At 41.4% G+C, this 20400-nt stretch overlaps 3 protein-coding genes across 5 annotated transcripts; 1 reads left to right on the top strand and 2 right to left on the bottom strand.

The window, feature by feature from the left end:
* Positions 1 to 91: 91 nt before the first annotated feature.
* Positions 92 to 13324, top strand: aldh18a1 (aldehyde dehydrogenase 18 family, member A1). 3 transcript variants are annotated; one of them, XM_056366963.1, is made up of 18 exons: positions 92 to 452; positions 633 to 743; positions 2035 to 2186; positions 4271 to 4420; positions 4673 to 4777; positions 4905 to 5063; positions 5868 to 5958; positions 6416 to 6540; positions 7153 to 7297; positions 7415 to 7488; positions 7689 to 7788; positions 8140 to 8360; positions 8564 to 8701; positions 8879 to 9074; positions 9320 to 9441; positions 9535 to 9721; positions 11180 to 11275; positions 11472 to 13324. In XM_056366963.1, the coding sequence occupies exons 2-18, from the start codon at positions 653 to 655 to the stop codon at positions 11666 to 11668; spliced, it is 2349 nt and encodes a 782-aa protein (XP_056222938.1). In that variant the 5' UTR covers positions 92 to 452; positions 633 to 652; the 3' UTR covers positions 11669 to 13324. The 3 variants fall into 3 exon arrangements, with proteins under 3 accessions (XP_056222938.1, XP_056222940.1, XP_056222939.1); XM_056366965.1 differs by having other exon boundaries at positions 4905 to 5057; XM_056366964.1 differs by having other exon boundaries at positions 638 to 743.
* Positions 13325 to 15901: 2577 nt separating this feature from the next.
* Positions 15902 to 16862, bottom strand: LOC130162493 (gamma-crystallin M2-like). The gene is made up of 2 exons (XM_056366238.1): positions 16611 to 16862; positions 15902 to 16224 (listed from the first exon to the last, which is right to left on the bottom strand). The coding sequence occupies exons 1-2, from the start codon at positions 16857 to 16859 to the stop codon at positions 15949 to 15951; spliced, it is 525 nt and encodes a 174-aa protein (XP_056222213.1). The 5' UTR covers positions 16860 to 16862; the 3' UTR covers positions 15902 to 15948.
* Positions 16863 to 17974: 1112 nt separating this feature from the next.
* crygmxl2 (crystallin, gamma MX, like 2) lies at positions 17975 to 19592 on the bottom strand. Its single transcript, XM_056366658.1, has 3 exons — positions 19584 to 19592; positions 18731 to 19082; positions 17975 to 18243 (listed from the first exon to the last, which is right to left on the bottom strand). Exons 1-3 carry the CDS (start codon positions 19590 to 19592, stop codon positions 17975 to 17977), a joined length of 630 nt encoding a protein of 209 aa, XP_056222633.1.
* Between the last annotated feature and the right edge of the window lie 808 nt (positions 19593 to 20400).

Here is a 20400-nt window from a genome sequence, read left to right on the forward strand (position 1 = left end):
TTATGTAAGGCGGGGTTTTATTTTGAAATGTGAGCGTTTGCACGACAATTCCTCTCCTTTCCGTACATCGCTGGGCCGGCGTGACGCCACTTCCTGCCACTTCACCGCCGCCAATTTGCGAGGCTTCCTCTGTAGATAAGCAACATTCGTAAATTTAACGTCGGTGCCGCCTAAAGTGGTGAATTAAACAGTGGTCCTTTAACTTTAGCGGAACTTAATTGAACAGACCCCGGGCTAACGTTAGAGAGACCGTCCGTTTATACTTGTTGCAAACTGCAGTGACAGTTTCATCAGCAGCTCTGTCACTCAGGGGAGGAGTCGTGCACATGCTGAGCCCACCTCTGTGCAAACTATTGTGTGATAAATGAAGGAATAACGGGTTCAAGAAGATGAGCAAGACTGATTAGAAGACGTTATACAGGACAAGATACACTGGGACTTCAGGAGGTTAAGTAAGAACAAATCATCTTCAATACTTTACAATCCAGGGACCCAGTAGTTGCAATTTAAATATAATCTCATCTCATGAACCTATCTCTCATTTTTCAGGCAAATACCATAGTTTAATGTTTTTGATGCTGGTGTGTCTCCCCCTGTTGCTTTCTCACTCTCTGTATGTGTGTCTCTGACAGTACAGGCTTTAAACTGAACCATGCTGCTGCAGAGGCTGACCCTTTGCTCACGGATCCCACTGGGTTCCCCGAGACACGTATGCCGCTTTCTCACCAGACCACTGACCCAAGGCAAGCAAAGCTGCACCACCACACTGTCATATTGTATATCCCCATGTAAACTCTGTGTATACCATGCAGTCCATTCACAGCCATCACATCCCATCTCATCCAGCCGCCTGGATTAGAGAAAAGTAACTCAACCAACTTGTGACCCCAAATCGTTGGATAAAAAGAGAGGATTCTGTTGCTGAAACGATTTGTTGATTACTTGATCAGACAATTGACAGAACACTGTATTAATAGGAAACTATTAGATACATAACTGAATGTTTAGCTCATTTTTCAAGCAAAAATGCTAAATATTTTGGAGTTGTAGCGTATACATCATGAGGATTGTCTGCATTTCTTTTCCCAATGCAATAGTAAACTGAATATATTTGGGCTTTTGTAGTGTTGGTCAACAAAACAAGTATTTTTAAAACAACACTACAGGTTTTAGCAAACTGTGAAGGATACTTTTCACATTTTTTTGGCATTTTATAGACCAAACAATTCATCCATTAGCTGAAAAGATAATCAGTCTAATTGATAATGAAATGTATCATTAGTTGCAGACAAGTCAACAACAGTTTTAATAATCTATTTTAAGTATTATTAAAAAGAAAAAAAGCCAAATATTTGCTGCTTTCACCGTCTCATATGTGAGGATTTGCTGCTTTTCCCTTTGTTGTATCACTGTAAATTGAATATAATAGACTGATGATTATTTTATGACTGTGACTATATCAACATTGACAATAAAGTATGTGTGGGCAGATGTGGTGAATTCCACAAGTACATCTGATCAACTGCTGTTCAAACATGCTCTCTCTTTCTCTGTCTCTGTCTCTCTGTCTCTCACTCGCTCTCTCTCCCTCTCTTTCTCATGCGCTTCATTGCTCCAGAGAGATGTGTAATGTCAGCACAGGCTTTCTACTTGCACTGCTGATGTGGCAGTTTGAGGGCAGTGATTATCTGTTTCCCAGGTTACATATGGATGTAGGCGAGGGCTTCACTTTGTTTGCCTCAGTCTTGTAATCAATGAAATGAAAACACAGCAAAACATGCTTGTTTGCACAGTTATGAAATGCTTGCAAGGTTTTGTGTGGGTTTGCAGTTTCTTGTAAGCAAAGCTAAAGGTGCCGTTTATACCGGCACCATTGTTCATTTCATCTGATCTCTAGTTTTTTTACTCGCACAGTCTCAAGATTTCTCAGAAGAATCGATAGTCTGCGACACTATCTTCAGTGTTAAGATTGAATCTCCTAACCCCCATATAAATGAGATAAATTCTCAGTTAACATCTCATCCCTCCACACAGCTCCCCAGGGCAGGGCCCATGGCAGCTCCTTTGCCCACCGCGGTGAACTGCGTCAGGCTAAGAGGATCGTAGTCAAGCTCGGCAGTGCTGTGGTCACCCGTGGAGATGAATGTGGCTTGGCTCTGGGGAGGCTGGCCTCCATTGTGGAGCAGGTGAGGAGCACACAACCAACACAGACTGTAAATAAAGTAACACTTTGGTCCTGCAGAAAATTCTTGATAGGGAGGAAATATAAGCTTCAACACCATTTGTTTCAAGTTCTGTGATATGTAAACTTATTGGTGGGTATTCATGATTTTTTCCCATCTACTGCAGTTTATGTTGATCTGTAGACCAGCTCACAAACATATATTTTCACATTTTCCAATATCTTTTCCCTTTGTTTTTAATCACCTTTTTTCTGACTGTAACTTATTTCATTTTTTGTTAATACTTTTTTTTCGTTGTTACATATTTAGTTTTCCTTTTCTGCTCCTTCTTTACTATCTGTCTATGAGATGTAATTAGACAACTGTAACCTCCCAATATCAGAAAGAAGAGCAAAAACAAAACAAAAAGAAGATTCTGGACGGTTCAACCAAATTATGAAAAAATGTTTTTTCTCACTTACCTCTAGTCATGCGGATTTAAAAAGTCTGCACATCCCTGTTAAAATGCCAGGTTTTTGTGATGTAGAACTGTTTCCACCTTTAATGTGACCTATACCCTGTACAATTTTAAATGAAAAACAAACTGAAACCTTTTATAAATGAAAATTGAAAATAATGCGGTTGCATAAGTGTGCACACCCTCTTATAATTGGGGGTGTGGCTGTGTTCGGAATTAACCAATCACATTCAAACTCAAGTGAAATAGTAGTCAGTACACACCTGCCATCAATTAAAGTGACTCTGTTTAACACCAAATAAAGTTCAGCTGCTCTGGTAGGATTTTCCTGACATTTACTTAGTTGCATCTTACAGCAAAAGCCATGGTCTGCAAAGAGCATGCACAGCATCAAAGGGATCTCATTGTTGAAAGGTATCAGTCAGGAGAAGGGTACAAAAGAGTTTCCAAGGCATTAGCTATATCATGGAACACAGTGAAGACAGTTATCAACAACAGGGACATTACCAAGAACTGGACGTCCCTCCAAAATTGAGGAAATTACAAGAAGAAAACTGTTCAGGGAGGCTGCCAAGAGGCCTACAGCAGCATTAAAGGAGCTGAAGGCAGTTCTGGCAAGTACTGGCTGTGTACTACACGTGACAACAAGCTCCCATGTTCTTCATATGTCTGGGCTAAGGGGTAGGGTGGCAAGACTGAAGCCTTTTCTTACGAATTAAAACATCCAAGCTCGGCTAAACTTTGCAAAAACATACATCAAGTCACCCAAAAGCATGTGGGGAAACTCTGTGATGATACCAAGTTTAAACTTTTTGGCCATAATCCTAAAAGGTATGTTTGGTGCTAAAACAGCACTGCACATCACCAAAAGAACACCATACCCACGGCGAAGCGTGGTGGTGGCAGCATAATGATTTGGGGCTGTTTTTCTTCAGCTGGAACTGGGGCTTTGGTCAAGGTGGAAGGAATTATGAACATTTCCAAATACCATACGATTTTGGCACAAAACCTTCAGGCGTCTGCTAGAAAGCTGAAGATGATGAGGAATTTCACCTTTCAGCATGACGAGTCAAAGCATGCATCCAAACCAACAAAAGAATGTCTTCACCAGAAGAATTTAAAGTTTTGGAGTGGCCCAGACCTGAATCCAATTAGAAAATCTGTGGGGTGACCAGAAGAGGGCTGTTCCTCCCTAAAACATTTGTTTGTTTTTCAATTGAGTTGTACAGGTTATAGGTCACATTAAAGGTGGAAAATGATTTATCTTGGTCTCATTTTTTATCTTTTTTTACATCACAAAAATCCACTGTAGTTTTAGTTTAATTTTCACAGGATTTAGGTATCTTTCCACAACAATACATTGGGTAAATGGACTGTTGTCATTGAATAATCACACCTGAAATATTTGACAAAAGTCAAACTTTCTGTGTGGCATTTGATCACCTTTGTATTGTGGGGGAGGCAGAAAGCTCAGAGATGATGTCATTATATCCACAAATAAAACAAAATAACATCACGGGTAGTCCCTGTTAGGAGTTAGTGAGAAAACGTGTTTTTTTCTTAAATCCTCAGTGAAACTCTGCTTCCTAGCTGTGATCCATGACTCCTAATTGGTTGTATTGTCATCCAGGTGGCCATGCTGCAGAATCAGGGCAGGGAGATGATGATTGTCACCAGTGGAGCAGTGGCCTTTGGCAAGCAAAGATTAAGACACGAGATCCTGCTGTCCCAGAGTGTCCGACAGGCGCTGCACTCCGGACACAATCAGCTCAAAGACATGGTAAGAAATACAACACAATGGCGTTTCATAGATACTACCCTTTGTGAAGCCTAATGTTCAGTATTTCTGGAGACTGATCCATCTCTCTGGTAAGCAGTTTATGCTGAAGTGTCATCCAACCTATTTTATTTTTTGGATACACCGGCTTGCCTGGCCACATCCTACAGATAAACTGTGGCACGGTTCGATTGAAACGTTTCTCAGAAAAGCAGAACCAATGTAACCAGACATTTACTGGGCTTTATGTTGCAGTCCCTGCCAGTGCTGGAGGCCCGGGCCTGTGCTGCAGCTGGACAGAGCGGCCTGATGGCCCTTTACGAGGCCATGTTCACCCAATACAGCACTTGCACTGCACAGGTACTTATATTTACTTCATAGCAAAAATAATTCCTTTGAAATGGTACAGAAGTGTGTGTGTATTTTATGCAGTTTAACATCTTTAAATCTCTCTCTCTCACTGGTCCGTTTATTCTCTGCTCATCAGATCCTGGTGACAAATCTGGATTTCCACGACGACCAAAAGAGGCAGAACTTAAACAGCACACTGCAGGAGCTGCTGCGCATGAACATCGTGCCCATCATCAACACCAATGATGCTGTGGTGCCCCCGCCGGAGCCCAACAGCGACCTGCAGGGGGTAAATGTGGGTACAGAGAGAATGGGTGTGGCGCTGCTGGTGGTGATGGTAGCGGTGGCAGCAGGTGTGCTGAACGGGTTGGCAGAGACGGTGTTTTATATAGTATAGACATTCGCACTGTTCATTGGCTACGGTATTGTCTACCGTTCACACTCACATGCTGGAAGACCTCTGCCACCCTGCCTCACCTCATCTGCTCTGCCCTCAAGCATTAAGGCATGTGCATGCAGGGAGGGGATGGATGGCAGTGCATGCTGTCACTGGTCAGGAGGTACTGTCAGAGGGGACCGGGACTAACTTCTGTAGGTAGACGTCTCCTTTTCCTTCTCCTGCAGAAATAACTAACTGCAATTGCACCTCACTCTCTTGTCAGCCACTGTTTTGTTTACACACTTAGCTGCTGGCAACACAGCCAGTAAAGAACTTTTTCTGCTTTTTTTATATTAAAACATTGTCATTACACTGCTAGATCAGCTCAACTTGTGCTTAACATATGGTTGTTTGTCTTAGGGATTTACTCTGTTATCTGAGGATAAAAAATGGCCCTGCAAAGGCTTGACTTCAGGGCTGTGATAATTTGGGTTTGAAATTTTCCCTGAATGATCCTGTAGAGAGACAGCTCACTAACAGAAGTAAATGTTACACAGTGGTAATAATACATAAGTGTTTATTTGTTTGTATTTATCAGCTTGCCACTCAAGCCTTTTTTAAAAGAAAAAGGCTTAGATGGGTAAATTGGCAGATGGCTGACTTTCTGCCAATGCTTTTCTGTCTTTAGCAGCTTACATCAGTGATTTTCTGGTTCTGTAGGTGATCAGCATTAAGGACAATGACAGTCTGGCGGCGAGGCTAGCTGTAGAGATGAAGGCTGACCTGCTCATCGCGCTGTCTGACGTGGAAGGTATGTGTGTTACCACAACAACGGTCTGGATCAGCTGTTGGGTAACAACACCATCTGTCTGCACTGTTCAGTGGGAGAAAAAAAAACACCCATTTCAGGGTCAACTGAGAGTCATATGAGAGGCAAACACAGACCTTCTGCCATGATGTTTGAAATTGATGCTGATGGGGTTGACACAAGGTGTTTTTCTGCATGCACTTGTGTCATGGCTGTGGATCCATTCAGCATGAATTCTGTAGATTTAGGAAGCAGATTTTCTTGAGTAAAAAGTGGACCACTCCGGCATGAGGAAGTCTTTTCTTTTAAAGCAAAAAAAACCCCCCCCAAAAAATATAAATAACTAAGAACTGATAACAATTTTAATTTATATTCTGAATGAAAACTGAAGGGTCTCAAGTTTGTGTTATGCTTGACATGTATAAACAAATAATTTGCATAGGAAATGTTGATTTCTTAGGACTGTACAACAGCCCTCCTGGAACAGATGACGCCAAACTCATTGACATCTTTTACCCTGGAGACCAGCAGTCCATCACTTACGGTACAAAGTCCAGAGTTGGGATCGGAGGCATGGAAGCTAAGGTATGTTGACGATCCATAATCAGTCTGTTAAAAGTCTTATCTTAGTAGACATTCAACAGATCGGCACAGAAAATGGACTTTTGTACTATGGATTTTTCTTATCATGTTTAAAAGAGAGAACTTGCTTTCAAATAAGAGATTGTTCACATTGTATTGAATTGTCTGAATTATAATCAACCAAAGATCAGAAGTGCAAACTACAGTGACTTGGTTGGCACAAACTCCACTTAACCTCCTACATGCATGAAATGATCTGTAGAAGTCAAAAACTTCAGCCACTTGTATGCTACAGGAGAACAACTTGATTGTAAGACAAACACATTTTACGTTCGTGGCCTTTATTGGGGTCAACTGCTCGGCCGATGAAATATAAGTGCATTGTCATCCTGCTGAACCATATAAAGTTAGCTACAGGCTAATGTTCATGTAGCCACTTTGTGACAGATGCCTGTGTTCAAGTGAGGAAACATATTAACATATAAAATATTGTCTCTTTATGCAAAGTAAAGTGAGGTTTTGACATTTATATTGAGATTCTAATGAAAAAAGACAAGTAGAGGTTTTAAAGAAACACAATTTAACTTGTGTGTTTCTTTTGCTGTTTGTCTGCAGGTCAAGGCTGCGCTGTGGGCGCTGCAAGGTGGCACCTCAGTGGTCATTGCGAATGGAACCAACCCCAAAGTAACAGGTCACGTCATCACTGACATTGTAGAAGGCAAAAAAGTTGGAACTTTCTTCTCCGAGATCAAACCTGCCGGTGAGTTAACCTGGGCTGAAGGACTCTTTCACTCCGACCTCATATCTGTCACACCAAAACAGCATCTGTAGGTTAAGTCTTCGACTGAAGTCTGACCTTTCTCTGACTCTTCACCAGGCCCGACTGTGGAGCAGCAGACTGAAATGGCACGTAACTCCGGAAGAACCCTGGCATCTCTTCACCCAGACCAGGTGACACATTGTTTTGAATAACAACAAAGGTCCACTGTTGAGTGCAACATCAGTTTATTAATAAAAATATGTTTAAATAGGTTACAAACCCTCATACCTCAGCTTTAGTCCCAAGCCTTCCTATATCAGAAACAGTGACCCCCTGTGGATAGATGTGGTACATGCTCATCCTGCCTGTATTTGGTTGACTGTGTTGTCAGAGGAGTGAGATCATCTGCCATCTCGCAGAGCTGTTGACTGAAAAGAAGGAAGAGATTCTTGCTGCCAACAAGATGGATATGGACCTGGCTGCTAATGCAGGTAGCACAGGGCACCGTGTGTGTGTGTGTGTGTGTGTGTGTGTGTGTGTGTGTGTGTGGAGGATGTAGCAGTTTAGAAACCAGCAGAAAAAGGAAAAGTTTGTTTTATCCATACAGGTTTTTATCATCAGAAATTTATTGTCATTGTTGCCTTCAAGCTGCTACGTAAACTTACCAAAAGATAATTGTGTTAAAAACTAAAAAAATTACAAATGGACATCTCAATCCATTTATCTCCACCAGAGGGCGACTTTATCACTTTCCCCCCTTATGCATGACTTCGGTCAATAAGATATACAACACCTGATAGGCAGAGTGTAACCCTGCTCTCCCTCCCTCCCTCCCTCCATAGGCCATTTGCCACCAGCCATGCTTAAGCGTCTCAGTCTGTCACCGGCCAAACTTAACAGCTTGGCCATAGGTCTGCGGCAGATAGCCGTGGCGGCCCAGGACAGTGTGGGTCGCGTGCTCCGCAGGACCAGGGTGGCTCACAACCTGGAGCTGGAGCAGATCACTGTGCCCATCGGAGTTCTTCTGGTCATCTTTGAGGCCAGACCTGACTGCCTGCCACAGGTATCCAGGCAGAGTTTCCATAACGCAAGCAATCCTGGCAATTTAAAGATTGTATTAACTTTTGTAGAGACATCGACTTTACAGTATATACAACATATTTCTCTTAATTCTCCTGTCAGTCTGTCAGCTTTTTATCCATGCAGAAATTTTTGCTTTCTTTGAGATGACTGCAGTAATATCACAGAGCATGTGTTTTTATCCAGGTGTCAGCATTGTCCATAGCCAGTGGTAACGCCCTCCTTCTGAAGGGAGGCAAGGAGGCAGCCAACACAAACCGTGTTCTCCACCAGCTCACCCAGGAAGCCCTGTCCATGCACGGAGTCAGAGAGGCCGTGCAACTAGTAAGATTGGTCTCCTTTACATTTATTATAAGACAATAAAAAACGTTAGGTAGTACGTTTCATAGATGGAGAAACTCCGAGGTCTATATGAAAGCACATCACGCTAAATCGTTGAATTAGAAACCAGTCTGAGAGAACCTGCTTTGTTCATCTATATTACTGAACCTTTGCTGCAAGGTGAGCACTCGTGAGGAAGTGGAGGATCTGTGCCGACTGGACAAGATGATCGACTTGATTATCCCTCGAGGTTCATCCCAGCTTGTGAGGGACATTCAGCGAGCTGCCAAAGGCATCCCGGTGCTGGGTCACAGCGAGGGAATCTGTCATGTCTACGTTGACGCAGAAGCCAGCATTGACAAAGTCATCAAGATTGGTCAGCAAATGCAAATCTCCCCGCTGATTTATACACGTTCATGTGTACATTTCTACTGTGGTGCTAAAATAACACGGCTAATCAATTTACCAAATGTTAGTAAATTGTGGATGTTGTACTGGTAGACCAGTTCTGCCAGACGTGTGTGTGTGTGTGTGTGTGTGTGTGTGTGTGTGTGTGTGTGTGTGTTCGATTACAATCATCAGTGAACATGTCAGTAATTGACTGATATTTACCCATTACAGTCAGAGACTCCAAATGTGACTACCCAGCTGCATGTAATGCCATGGAAACTCTGCTGATTCACCGAGACATCCTGAGGACCCCGTTTTTTGACCAGATCATTGACATGCTGCGCACTGAGCGGGTAAAGCACCTAATGCATATAATAACTTTTAACTTTAATAGCTACTCAAAATCAGATCCCTCTAGTGAGTTTTTTTTTTTTGTGTGTCACTAGGTGAAGATTCATGCAGGCCCTCGGTTTGCTTCCTACCTGACATTCAGCCCATCAGAGGCCAAGTCGTTGCGGACAGAGTACGGTGACCTGGAGTGCTGTATGGAGGTGGTGGACAGCATGCACGAGGCTGTGGACCATATCCACAAGTACGGTAGCTCCCACACAGACGTAATCATCACAGAAAACGGTACGTGACTCTTGATGTTTGTGCTATTACTTTTTTTTTTTTGTAAATTCCACGGTTGAGCATTTTAAATGGCATACATACATGCATGCCGGAAAAATGCTGTCTCCCATAATTGTAGTCGCATCATATTTTACTAAACGGCACCTGTCAATCTTGTCTTGCTCCAATCTTCCTCATATAGGTGTCTCTGACATCTCTCCTCCTTACACTCATCTCCATCCCACTTTCTGCCACAGCGACTAATGAGCAGTGACACTTGTTGACAGGAGGAGTGCGCAGCCTCCCCGTGTGACTCCAATGCAGGGGACAGAGTCCATTTAAAATGTAGAGCAGATGCTAAAACACAGTTTAAAAGACTTGTCCCTGTTGTTACTCTTGGGTCATGTTTTAAACAAATTTGTCTTTCAAGTGAGCCGTCACACTGCATCTCTCTTAACTAGAGTATATAAAGGCTCAGGCCATATTGCAGGTGGACAGTGAAGACTAAGACATGTGGGAGTAAAAGGTTTTCCATAGAATAAGGACATCTTTTACTTTTTTTTGCTCAGATAAGCAGCGGCGCTCATAACATGGATAACAAGCCATTCTAAGAAAAAAAAAAAAAAAGACGTACAAAAGACTGAGGTACAAATACCTCATTAAAGGCGGAGATACAACTATGCAAAATATTTGACACTTTTCTTTAAGTCTTAAGAAAAAAACATTTAATAGCATTTTGGAGAAAGTGTGCTGTTCACGTCTCTACATTGAGGATTATTCTCAGCTGCAGTGGAGGATGCACTGCTGCCATCTAGTGACCACAGAAGGTACCTCAATGAATTCAAATGTATTGATTGTCAGCTAACCTCAAAGTTGATCACTGAGAGGATGGATGGATGGATAGATAGATAGATAGTGGGTACAGAAAGACTGGATGAATGATCTGTGAAGTCATCAAGAGAAAAATCTTTTTTTTTTTTTTTTGTCTGAAAATAAAGCCTCAGTTTATTAACTCAAACAATATTTCTATCAGAATTTAAATCTTATACCTCACATTTGTTTTACCTGATTTTAGCGTCTTTGAACGCCTCATGGATTTCTCCTGATGACATTTTGAACTTAGTCTTGGCCACTTCATCCTGATATTTTTTTGGGTGGATGTTCACAGTTCACATGATTTTTAGAGTTTGCAGCACTGGGTGTCTACTAAAATGACATGGGCAGAGGTATTTAATTCAGTTATGCAATTACAGTGGTAGCAATGAATAACTGTAATTATGTCCTCTGAACTGCAGATTTTTAAAGAAGCTTTTGCTTTTCTTCATCGCATTAATTCATTATTTCAGCTCAGTTTCTTTGGTATAACCACAATAAATAGTTGTCATTGTCACATACTTCATGTTAATGCCTGAAAGGCTCTTATATCATAGATAGAAGTTTGTGAATTAGCAGCACCAATAAGCTGCTCTTCTCTTACAGAGGACACAGCGGAGCAGTTCCTGCAGCAGCTGGACAGCGCCTGTGTTTTCTGGAACACCAGCTCACGTTTCGCTGATGGCTACCGCTTTGGACTGGGTATGTGGTGGTCTTATCACCATATCATTTGTCTTTTGTTGCCTCTTTCTGTGTGTCTCCTTTTCCCAAAAGCCTGCATATTCTTACCCATAGTCATTTGTAAGAGAGAATTGGCACGCTTCTTCGCCAAACATGTTTTGTTTACCTTTCTCGCTTTCTGTCTTTCTTTCCGCTGACTTTTGGCTTTTCTCTTTAGGAGCAGAGGTTGGTATTAGCACGGCGCGTATCCATGCGCGGGGCCCTGTGGGCCTTGAGGGGCTGCTCACCACCAAGTGGGTCCTGAGAGGCGATGGGCACACGGCAGCCGACTTCTCTGAGCACGGCACTATGAAGTACCTCCATGAAAACTTGCCTGTTGTGCAGCCTTTAGCTGGACAGAGAGACAGCAACTAGACCAGAGACTTTCACAACGCTCTCTCGGCTTTAACGTTGGTCAAAATGGTTTGCATTGCCCACCAGCAGCGTCTGTTTTAAACCTCTGCAGCACACAGCACGGAGAAAGATGCTCAACACGCCAATGGTCATTTTTATCAGTACAACCAGAAAGTTGGCCCTGCTCAGATTATGCTGTTGTTCATTGACTAAGAGTTTACAATTTTTTTAAATTCTACCTCAGCTTATGATACCTTTTTTATATATGAGTTGGGGAAGTCACCCCCATAGGCCTCTGCAGGAGGTATCATGTGGTGATCACAACACATAAATGCCTTCACAATGATATTAATATAATTGGGGACAGTGTGAGCCAGAAAGGAGTGAATTAAGAGATGCTTTCTGTAAGACAAAGTAAACACACGTCATACATGTATCAACAGAAACCAAGGTGCTTGATGTTTTTTATTTTTTATAATGCAATCTCAGGACATAATTTTCATCAGACATTAAGTCACAAGCCTCATGCTATAAGAGAAGAGATCGTGCTATATTGTCATTATGCTGGCTTTGCTTGTTTACACCGAACCAAACAAAGCCAGCATATTGCTGCCTCTGTGTGTGATTTTCAAATAACACAATATAACAGTGTTGGTATCTGTCCCGCCATGCCAGCTCTTTCACACAGATGTTGATCCATCTCTGTGACTACCTCCACTCCCGGCTTATTGCCGGAACAACAGTGCCGTGCCCCCACTCAATGTTTATCTTTTTATACAGAAGGACGAGGTGCAATAAAGGTGCACTATTGCCGCCATGAACAGGCTGTGTTAAAGTGGCTACAGAAACAGTATTTAATTTCACCCACAAAATGGCTATGAGAAAAGAAAATGTCAACACATTCTTAATCATCAGTACCAAAATTAACTTACTTTTACCCATTTTATTTTTTATCTAAAATATTTTTCATTTAATGTGATCTATTCTAGTCTGATCTTTCAGAAAAAACAAGGTTGATGCTGATTGTACTGTATCTGCTTTCTTTGTTTCATTTCAACATTTTCTTGCTGTAATTTCAGGATGAGTTTTTTGTATATCTAAATGTACAGGTATTTTTGATTAGCTGAGATGCTGGTTTTATATCACTACAAGTTGGCATTTGACAGCTGAAATGTTTACCTTTTCTAACTAACCACTTCTGGTGTGTTTTCAGACTTTTAAGTTTTCCTATATTAAAACTTAATTACAGGATTAAAATTAATAGTATCATATATGATACAGAAGTATAAATTAAATTATAAAATAAATTTACCAGTTGTGTTGTACAGCAATCCAAGTTAAAATGCACTTCAACTTGAATGCATCCATTTTATTTACTATTTTATTTATTTGATCATTGTTACAAGTTCTGCTCATTTTTTTTTTTTTTCATCATGATTTGCTGTTTTCCTGTTTGTTCCTCGTGGCGCCCAAAGCCTCTGTCAGAGCAGGAACAGTAATTGACAAGCTGCCTCCTTCGAGCTGGAGGGGAGAACGCAACTGCTTTTAAATTAAGCTCTATAACATTCCAGCCTCTGAGCTCCTATCTGATGTCTTGCAATGCACACTTAAGGATTGATTTGGGTTGTTTAATAGCAATATTGTAGAATTAAAAAAAAAAAAAATGTTGAAAAAGAATATTTGGATATTTTTCTTACTTTCTTTGATTTTTTTTTTTTTAGCAATTGAAATGTTGAGGATTTTCACACAGATGTTCATTTCTGTCCTGGCACTAGTCTTTCTACTTTCACAAAGAACACAAATTAATGGGGAAAAAAAGTCATACTGATCTGAAAAACAGATGTCTAAAAAGGGCCTTTTTAAAGTTGCCCATAGGGGAATTCACATTGCTGGAAGTGGGGCAAAGAAGATGGAAGACAATACTATAGAGGTTTAATTATCCAGCCATCAGAAATGAAAAGGGGGAGAAGGAGAACTGAGACTAATAATGGAATCACAGGCTTATGTTCTTGGTTTCTCTGTTTCTTTCCTTTTCTTTCTTTTCTATCATCTAAAGAATTCATTCTCCAAAACGCACTACTTACCCTTCAATCAGCCTCCCATCACCAAGTCCAAAGGGTTCAGAGATGAAGAGAGAGACAAAACTCGGATCTCACTCTTTTGTCCTTTTTATGTGTGAAGCGATTGAAAAAAATCATCTAAATGACTTGAGGTAGAGTAGGAACAATCCAGGGACACTGAGTATTGCGTCTTTGATGCATAGTGTTATTATAGAATTGCATTTTACAAAATCACATGCATCAAAGTTGTTTGCTACAGTAACAGTACGGTAGTTATTGCATTGCCGTATTAACACCAGTTTTCGACTTAAGTAATAAAAGGGCGCTGTGGAGTGTTTTGTTGTGAAAGAAACCTTCCATTGCCAGGTTCCTTACTCGGATGCCTCTATTTTACTTTTAAGTCGATGCTAATTTTGCATTGAAATATTATCTTGGCAATAAGCTGTAACCCTGTATGTCACATCATGCAAATTCTCAGCTTAACACTAACCAACTTAAAAAAATAATAAAAAAACCTCTCTTGGTGCTCTACTGAAAAAAAAAAAGATATATAAGTGTTACACTGATGATTCCAGTGCAGGATGACCAAACATGAAAACAGAAAATGTTTTCCTAAATTTTATTTTTTGACATGCTGTTTTTGGTCAACCCAATTCTGTCCCTGTTATGTACCAACAAGAGACCTAAGGGCAGATTTCAATGATGTTATGAGTTAAAAAAATGCAGTAGAACTCAGTAGATTATGCAACTTGACTGTGCTGAATATTTAAGCAAAGATGTTTGGAGAGTCTTCAGGTTGTTTGCTTTTCCTGTTTTTATCTGAAGTTTGAATTTCAGATAAAAACTTAAAACACACGTTCTTTAGACACTTGTTTTCGGCAGTTGTGTGAGTCTAAAGAGTTATGCGAGTCTAAAGAGCTTATTTCCTGAATTAGTTTAATATTTGAAGCCACTGCCCCTTAATGACCTTAAATTAACTTCCAGTTTGTTCATTTCCTCTCTTCTCTTATCTGTCATTGCCCCCAGACCCCAACTGATCAGTTATCATGTTGCACCCGTTGATGGTGTGTTGGCTGTTGGGTATTGTTGTCCACAGAGATATGAGGAGGATGATAAGGGCAAATCACTGGACTTGTACAGCAAAGCCGACAACCCTTTAATTGGACATTACTCAAGGCCAAAACTCATATTTCTTGTTGTTCTTGATCTTAAGAGATTCTCAAATGCACTCCCCGCTGGGCTTCAAATTTTTTTGAATCAATAATTAATGGTCAAAGTTATTTATTCATGTGTATCTTCACCAATTACGCAGTGTCTAATTAACAATTTCAATAATTGATATTTATTTCTGAAAGGGTTGAGTATCTTGGGCTGATGAAAAATGCATGAGCAGGGATATGGACTGGGTTTTGTTTTTTGTTCTGAGAGAGCTTGATGCTCGGGGCTAATACCAGGCCACTTTGACTCCAACTCTTTGAGTTGGCACTGGCCCTGTGATGTGGATCTAATATGGGCATCTTTCATGGACCCAAAGCGCTTACTGTGTACCATGTGATCTCATAAAGACTCCTACATGCCCATCCTCAGATACCCCCTTTTTTTGGTCTTTAATATTGAACTTCAAAGAATAAGCTTCTGTTTCCTTGATAATTTTTCTTTGTGTATGTGGAATGACAATATCATGGCAAACTGTAGAAACTCTTCGTCTTACTAGGACCTCAGTGGTTACATCTACATCTAACTCTGTGGCCTGATGAAACTAAAGTTCAATCACCATGCTAAAAAGAAAATTATCCCTCAGATTTATGACAAGCCCTATCCCCCTGATCTTTTGATAGTGACAGCTGTAGTCGTCAATAGAAAATTAACAAAGGCTCACTTTAGCTGACTTTAATCAAGTTTTCATTTATTGTGATTCCAGTAGGACAGGAGGTTGGGGACTAGTGAGGCAAAACCATTTTGCAATGGGACGACCAAAGCAAAAAAGATCATCACTATTTACTGTGAGCATTGCTTGAACACTGAGTTGGGGAGGAACTTTACCCAACAATGCAGAGCAACCCAACAAAACCAGAACCCAACATCAGATGCACCAAAACTCCCATCAATTAAAATGTATAATTTCAGGTTAGGACACCACATTGTTGTGACATTGAAACACTGTTGGCATTAGGATGACAAAAGGGTGGAAAGCTCAACAGTGGGCTTCAGTAAGGGTAAAAAAAACAAAACAACTGGGAATCAGTTGATCTCAGTGACACGTCTCAGAGAGCCAATGGTAGGGCTGGTGCTTCCCCACTCACTGTGCCTCCTGTACTCTCCGGGACGCAAGAAGTACTGGCGTCCCCTGTAATTAGGGTGTTCATGCAGCATCCAGTAGCCCTCCATGACGTTGACGGAGGAGATGTCACGGGTGTGGAAACGCTCGTGCAGATCTGGGCAGTCGTCCATTAGCTCCAGATTCTGGCCCCCAAAGTCAGACCGCTCAAAGATCTTCATCCTGTAGTTCCCATTATACTAGGGAAAAAATGATGAGAGAAGACGGTGATACTACCATTGAAGATGCATATTTCTTCAACTTTATAGTATAACCACAGTCGAGTAGAATAACATGGCAATTTGACATAAAATGATGGACAAACTTTTTTGCGCCATACTAAACTTTTCCTGATCCGATGACCCTGTCTATTTTTTTTCTCTTGGCACAATCTTTTTTTTTTTTTTCCTGCAGTCACAGGTCAAGCCAAAAAGAGATTTTTTAAAATAGCCACAGGTATTGGCACTGACTGGTGAAAACAGTAGGACTAGGCTTGAGAACTAAATCATCCTAAACTGGCACTTCTACAGAAAAGCCTTAGTGGGAACATTGCTGCACACAGGGTAGGGCATCAGTTAAAACTCACAGGTGGCACCATACGGCAGGAGCGGATGCAGTCATTGAAGCCTGCCCAGCGTTGGTAGTCGGGGTACTCGCCCTTGTGCAGCATATACTGGTAGCCGCCATAATTGGGCTTCTCGTAGGCCACCCAACAACCGCTCTCCACTCTTATCGAGTTACAGCGGCTGAAGTAGTTTTGCATCTCAGGACAGTCATTACTGCACTCATAGTGACGACCCTGGAAGTTCCTGTCTTCGTAGAAGATAATCTGCATATGACAGACAGTTGGACATTATTACCACAGGGCTATGAAAAAGGCAAACTAGGAAAGCTTTTGTAAAGAATAATTGTAAGTGAAGAATTAGGATATAGATCAGCTTAGGGGAGCATGAGAAATGTCCCAAATGATGTACCAGATGCAAAATATAGAATCACATGTGATATATTTTAATGGAGAAAAAGTTCAATTAGTAATTGCAGTTTTTACTGTCCTCAGTAGAGGACAAAGCATAAAAGTATTTCTGATTTTGCAGTTTCTATTTAGCAAGTTGTTTCATTTAATTCATTCAAATTTTTGACCATGATGCTTTGCCATTTCTTGCATCTTATTACATCCCTGTATATGTCCTGAATATATTGTAAACAATCCAAAGAACTACTGACCAAAACCAATTTATTATTTATCACTCAATGAAGATATTTAGCATTTTATGTGGCAAAAAAAGTAAAAATTTTTTGAGTGTGTGTTTGCAGCATTTATCAGTTCAGTATCGATCAATATATGACATCAAATATATGGGTTGCTGTTACTACGTATATTTTAAATTGCACACTTACCTTGCCCATTGTAACTGTTAAGTTCAGACCAGGCCAGATGCCGGGCTGTACCAGACCTCTTTATAGACCCTGCTGGGATCAGGGCTTTGCAAACACGAAACAAAGCTTTGTCGCATCAGCACAATACGCTCTATAGACTGCAGAACACTATAGGGCTGGTGAGCTGCGACAGTCGCTTTGTCTTTGTCAAAGCTCTGTCTGTCTATGGAAAATACTGTACAACTGCACTTTCTCAAAGGGCTACAATAAGAGTTGCAACATTTGCCTTTATTGGCATGAATACCAGAAATCTACATGCAGACTGTGAGGATAGACATGGCAGCAAAGATAATAGGTTTGGTTTGTTTCGATAGGTATTTGAGGTGATATAGATCATTAAGCAGCACTAGGCTTTGATGGGTTGAGGATGTATACTAAGCTCTGCTTGTCCAAGGAGTGTTACTGCACTTCAGACTTGTGTTCCAATTGCACGAATGTGTTGAAATAAGCACAAAGGACATTGTTGTTTGAAAATCAAACATTTAATGTTCATGAGTTGCGCATGGTTACAGTTTACATCATTGTCCTCATCCTTCTGAATGAGCCCACCATGGGGTTGTGGCAGCCCCAATCACCACAGGCCCTGTACTCTCCAGGGCGCAAGAAATACTGGCGTCCCCTGTAGTTGGGGTGCTCGTAGAAGATCCAGTAACCCTCCATGATGTTGCAGGAGTAAATGTCACGGAAGCGGAAGCGCTCATGCACGTTGGGGCAGTCATCCATGAACTCCATTGTGTGTCCCGTCATGTCGGGCCTGTTGTAGATCCTCATCTTGTAGGATCCTCTGTACTGGATGCGAAAAAAAATCAGCACATGATTATTATGCTGTTTCGGTAGTCGTGAAGCCTAGAGAGCACTTTGGAAGAGCTGTCAGTCCTCAACTGATCCTTCAACTTTTAATTCAACTGAGTACTTGTACTACTTGGTTTCTTTAACTAAGTAACTACAGATGAGAATGAGCAACAACTCTCTCGCAGCATGACAGAATTAGATTCTCCCCCCTAAACTGCCAGAAACACTCAATGTGACTAACAGAATTAGAATGAAGGCACAGAGTCTTATGGGGAGTGTATCATATTCCTTTTAAAGGCTGACTGGGTCTCCTTGTGGGCCTTGCAACAGATACTTTTATGCTATGACCTGCCTGAGTACCTGTAAATGACATCAAAAGGCCAGTGATTGACATCCATTTCTAAAGCGGCATTTGATGTACAAGGTGAGTGGTGGGGGGATGGGGGACTACCAGTCCTATCTGTCTGTTTGATTGACTTACAGGGGGGAACATCTGGCAGGAGCGGACGCAGTTGTTGAAGCCCATCCAGCAGCGGTAGTCAGGGTAATCGCCAGGACTGAGGATGTACTGGTAACCCATGTAGTAAGGCTTCTCATAGGCCACCCAGTGACCACCGCTGACACGGATGGAATTACAGCAGTTGAAGTGCCTGAAAGTGTCCATGCAGTCACTGTTGCACTCCCAGTGGCGTCCCTGGAAGTTGCGGCCTTCGTAGAAGATTATCTTGAAAAGGGGAGAGAGGCATGTATCACTCAAGTTAAGGTTAAGTTTTATATAGACTGTCTGGCTGTGATACACATGAACAGACTGCAGGGGACACTGCTCTCCCTAGAACAAGCTCAATTACTTTATCATGAGCCCTTCTGCCTACAAGCCGCTCCAGTCTTATTTTCATTTCAACTGAAACTATTACTGTTAGACTTGACTTTTCTTTAAACAACTACACATTGTAGGCTTGTCCAGTCTGAACACATTGTCAACTTTTTGTAAAATGTAAAGAGCCAGAAATTGTTGCTGTCAGACAAACATGATTAATCTGTCATATCTGGATACTATTTAATTGTTGATCTCCAGAGATATTTCCCTTTTAAACACCTATTGGTGTGTTTTTTTTTTTTTTTTCAATCCCTTAAAAATAAGTTTTCAAGAGTTAGTCAATCCATTCTATTTTTTTGTTGCTAACATTTTTACTCAAATGAGTACTTATTCTACCGCTCTTCCCCTCTGCTGCATCCTCTTTCCCTTTTACAATATTTGACACACGTTTCCAATTCATGCCACTTTCCCCTCTTTGTCAAAGCTGCTACCATATTGCATGTAAGCTCATACCTTTCCCATGGTTGCAGGGCTGTGGATGTTTGCGCACCATAGCCATAGACACACTTACAGGTCCTTTTATACTCTCCCACTGATGATGAGGCCTCTGACACATCAGGGACTACTACTCTTTACCTTTTCAGATTCCAACTACTGTTCCCTTTGTCTGACAGCCCATGGCTAACTTATCTCCTGTCTGCTAGAGTTTACCTATAGAATTGACCCCTCCCACCCCACCACCCCCTCCCCCTTCCCAAAAGCGAATTCTGTGTTTGCATGACCCTTGTTCCGCCATGACCTTGTGATGCAGCCTTTTCAAATATCACACAATGGCCCTTTAGGTATGTGGCCCCCCAACAACAAAGCCTTTAAATTGTACAGTGCGTTAGGTCATTTTTAGGGGGCTCTCTCTAAACTAGTACTTAACCAAGTCGTGTTTTTTTATTTCATGTCTTGCTCGGGTGGAAAATAGTAACATAGTTACTTTTCATTCAATCCCAGTTTAAGTGAGTGTGGACTGGTGCGTTTCCTAAGTGGTGCAGGTCACAATGTAATTGTTGTTCAATTCCTGTTAAAGGAAAGTGGTGCTGATACTTTGGACTGAGTCAAGCTTTTGTGTTGATGTAATCTACAGTGATCTGTTGTCTCTTTCTGCTTCCATAGCCTGCAGTTGTACTATGATGCCAGACGGGACTGGTTTGTTTGCAGATGTACAGACAGAACTGCTCTTTTTGTTTGTGTGTGTGTCTGCGTGTCTGCGCGTGTGTGTGTGTGTGTGTGTGTCTGCGTGTCTGCATGTGCGCATTTGTGTGCGTGTGTGTCTATGTTT

Source organism: Seriola aureovittata, chromosome 21 (genome assembly GCF_021018895.1).
Source record: "Seriola aureovittata isolate HTS-2021-v1 ecotype China chromosome 21, ASM2101889v1, whole genome shotgun sequence".
Lineage (NCBI taxonomy): Eukaryota > Metazoa > Chordata > Actinopteri > Carangiformes > Carangidae > Seriola > Seriola aureovittata.

Coding starts and splice junctions, on each gene's coding strand:
- LOC130162493 (XM_056366238.1), bottom strand. CDS start 16,859: ATGCAGATTATCTTCTACGAAGACAGGAACTTCCAGGGTCGTCACTAT. Junction 16,225..16,610: donor CCTGCCGTATGGTGCCACCT/GTGAGTTTTAAC, acceptor TTTTTTCCCTAG/TATAATGGGAACTACAGGAT.
- crygmxl2 (XM_056366658.1), bottom strand. Junction 18,244..18,730: donor CCAGATGTTCCCCCCTGTAA/GTCAATCAAACA, acceptor TCCAGTACAGAG/GATCCTACAAGATGAGGATC.
- aldh18a1 (XM_056366963.1), top strand. CDS start 653: ATGCTGCTGCAGAGGCTGACCCTTTGCTCACGGATCCCACTGGGTTCC. Junction 5,959..6,415: donor CGCGCTGTCTGACGTGGAAG/GTATGTGTGTTA, acceptor TTGATTTCTTAG/GACTGTACAACAGCCCTCCT. Junction 11,276..11,471: donor TGGCTACCGCTTTGGACTGG/GTATGTGGTGGT, acceptor TTTTCTCTTTAG/GAGCAGAGGTTGGTATTAGC.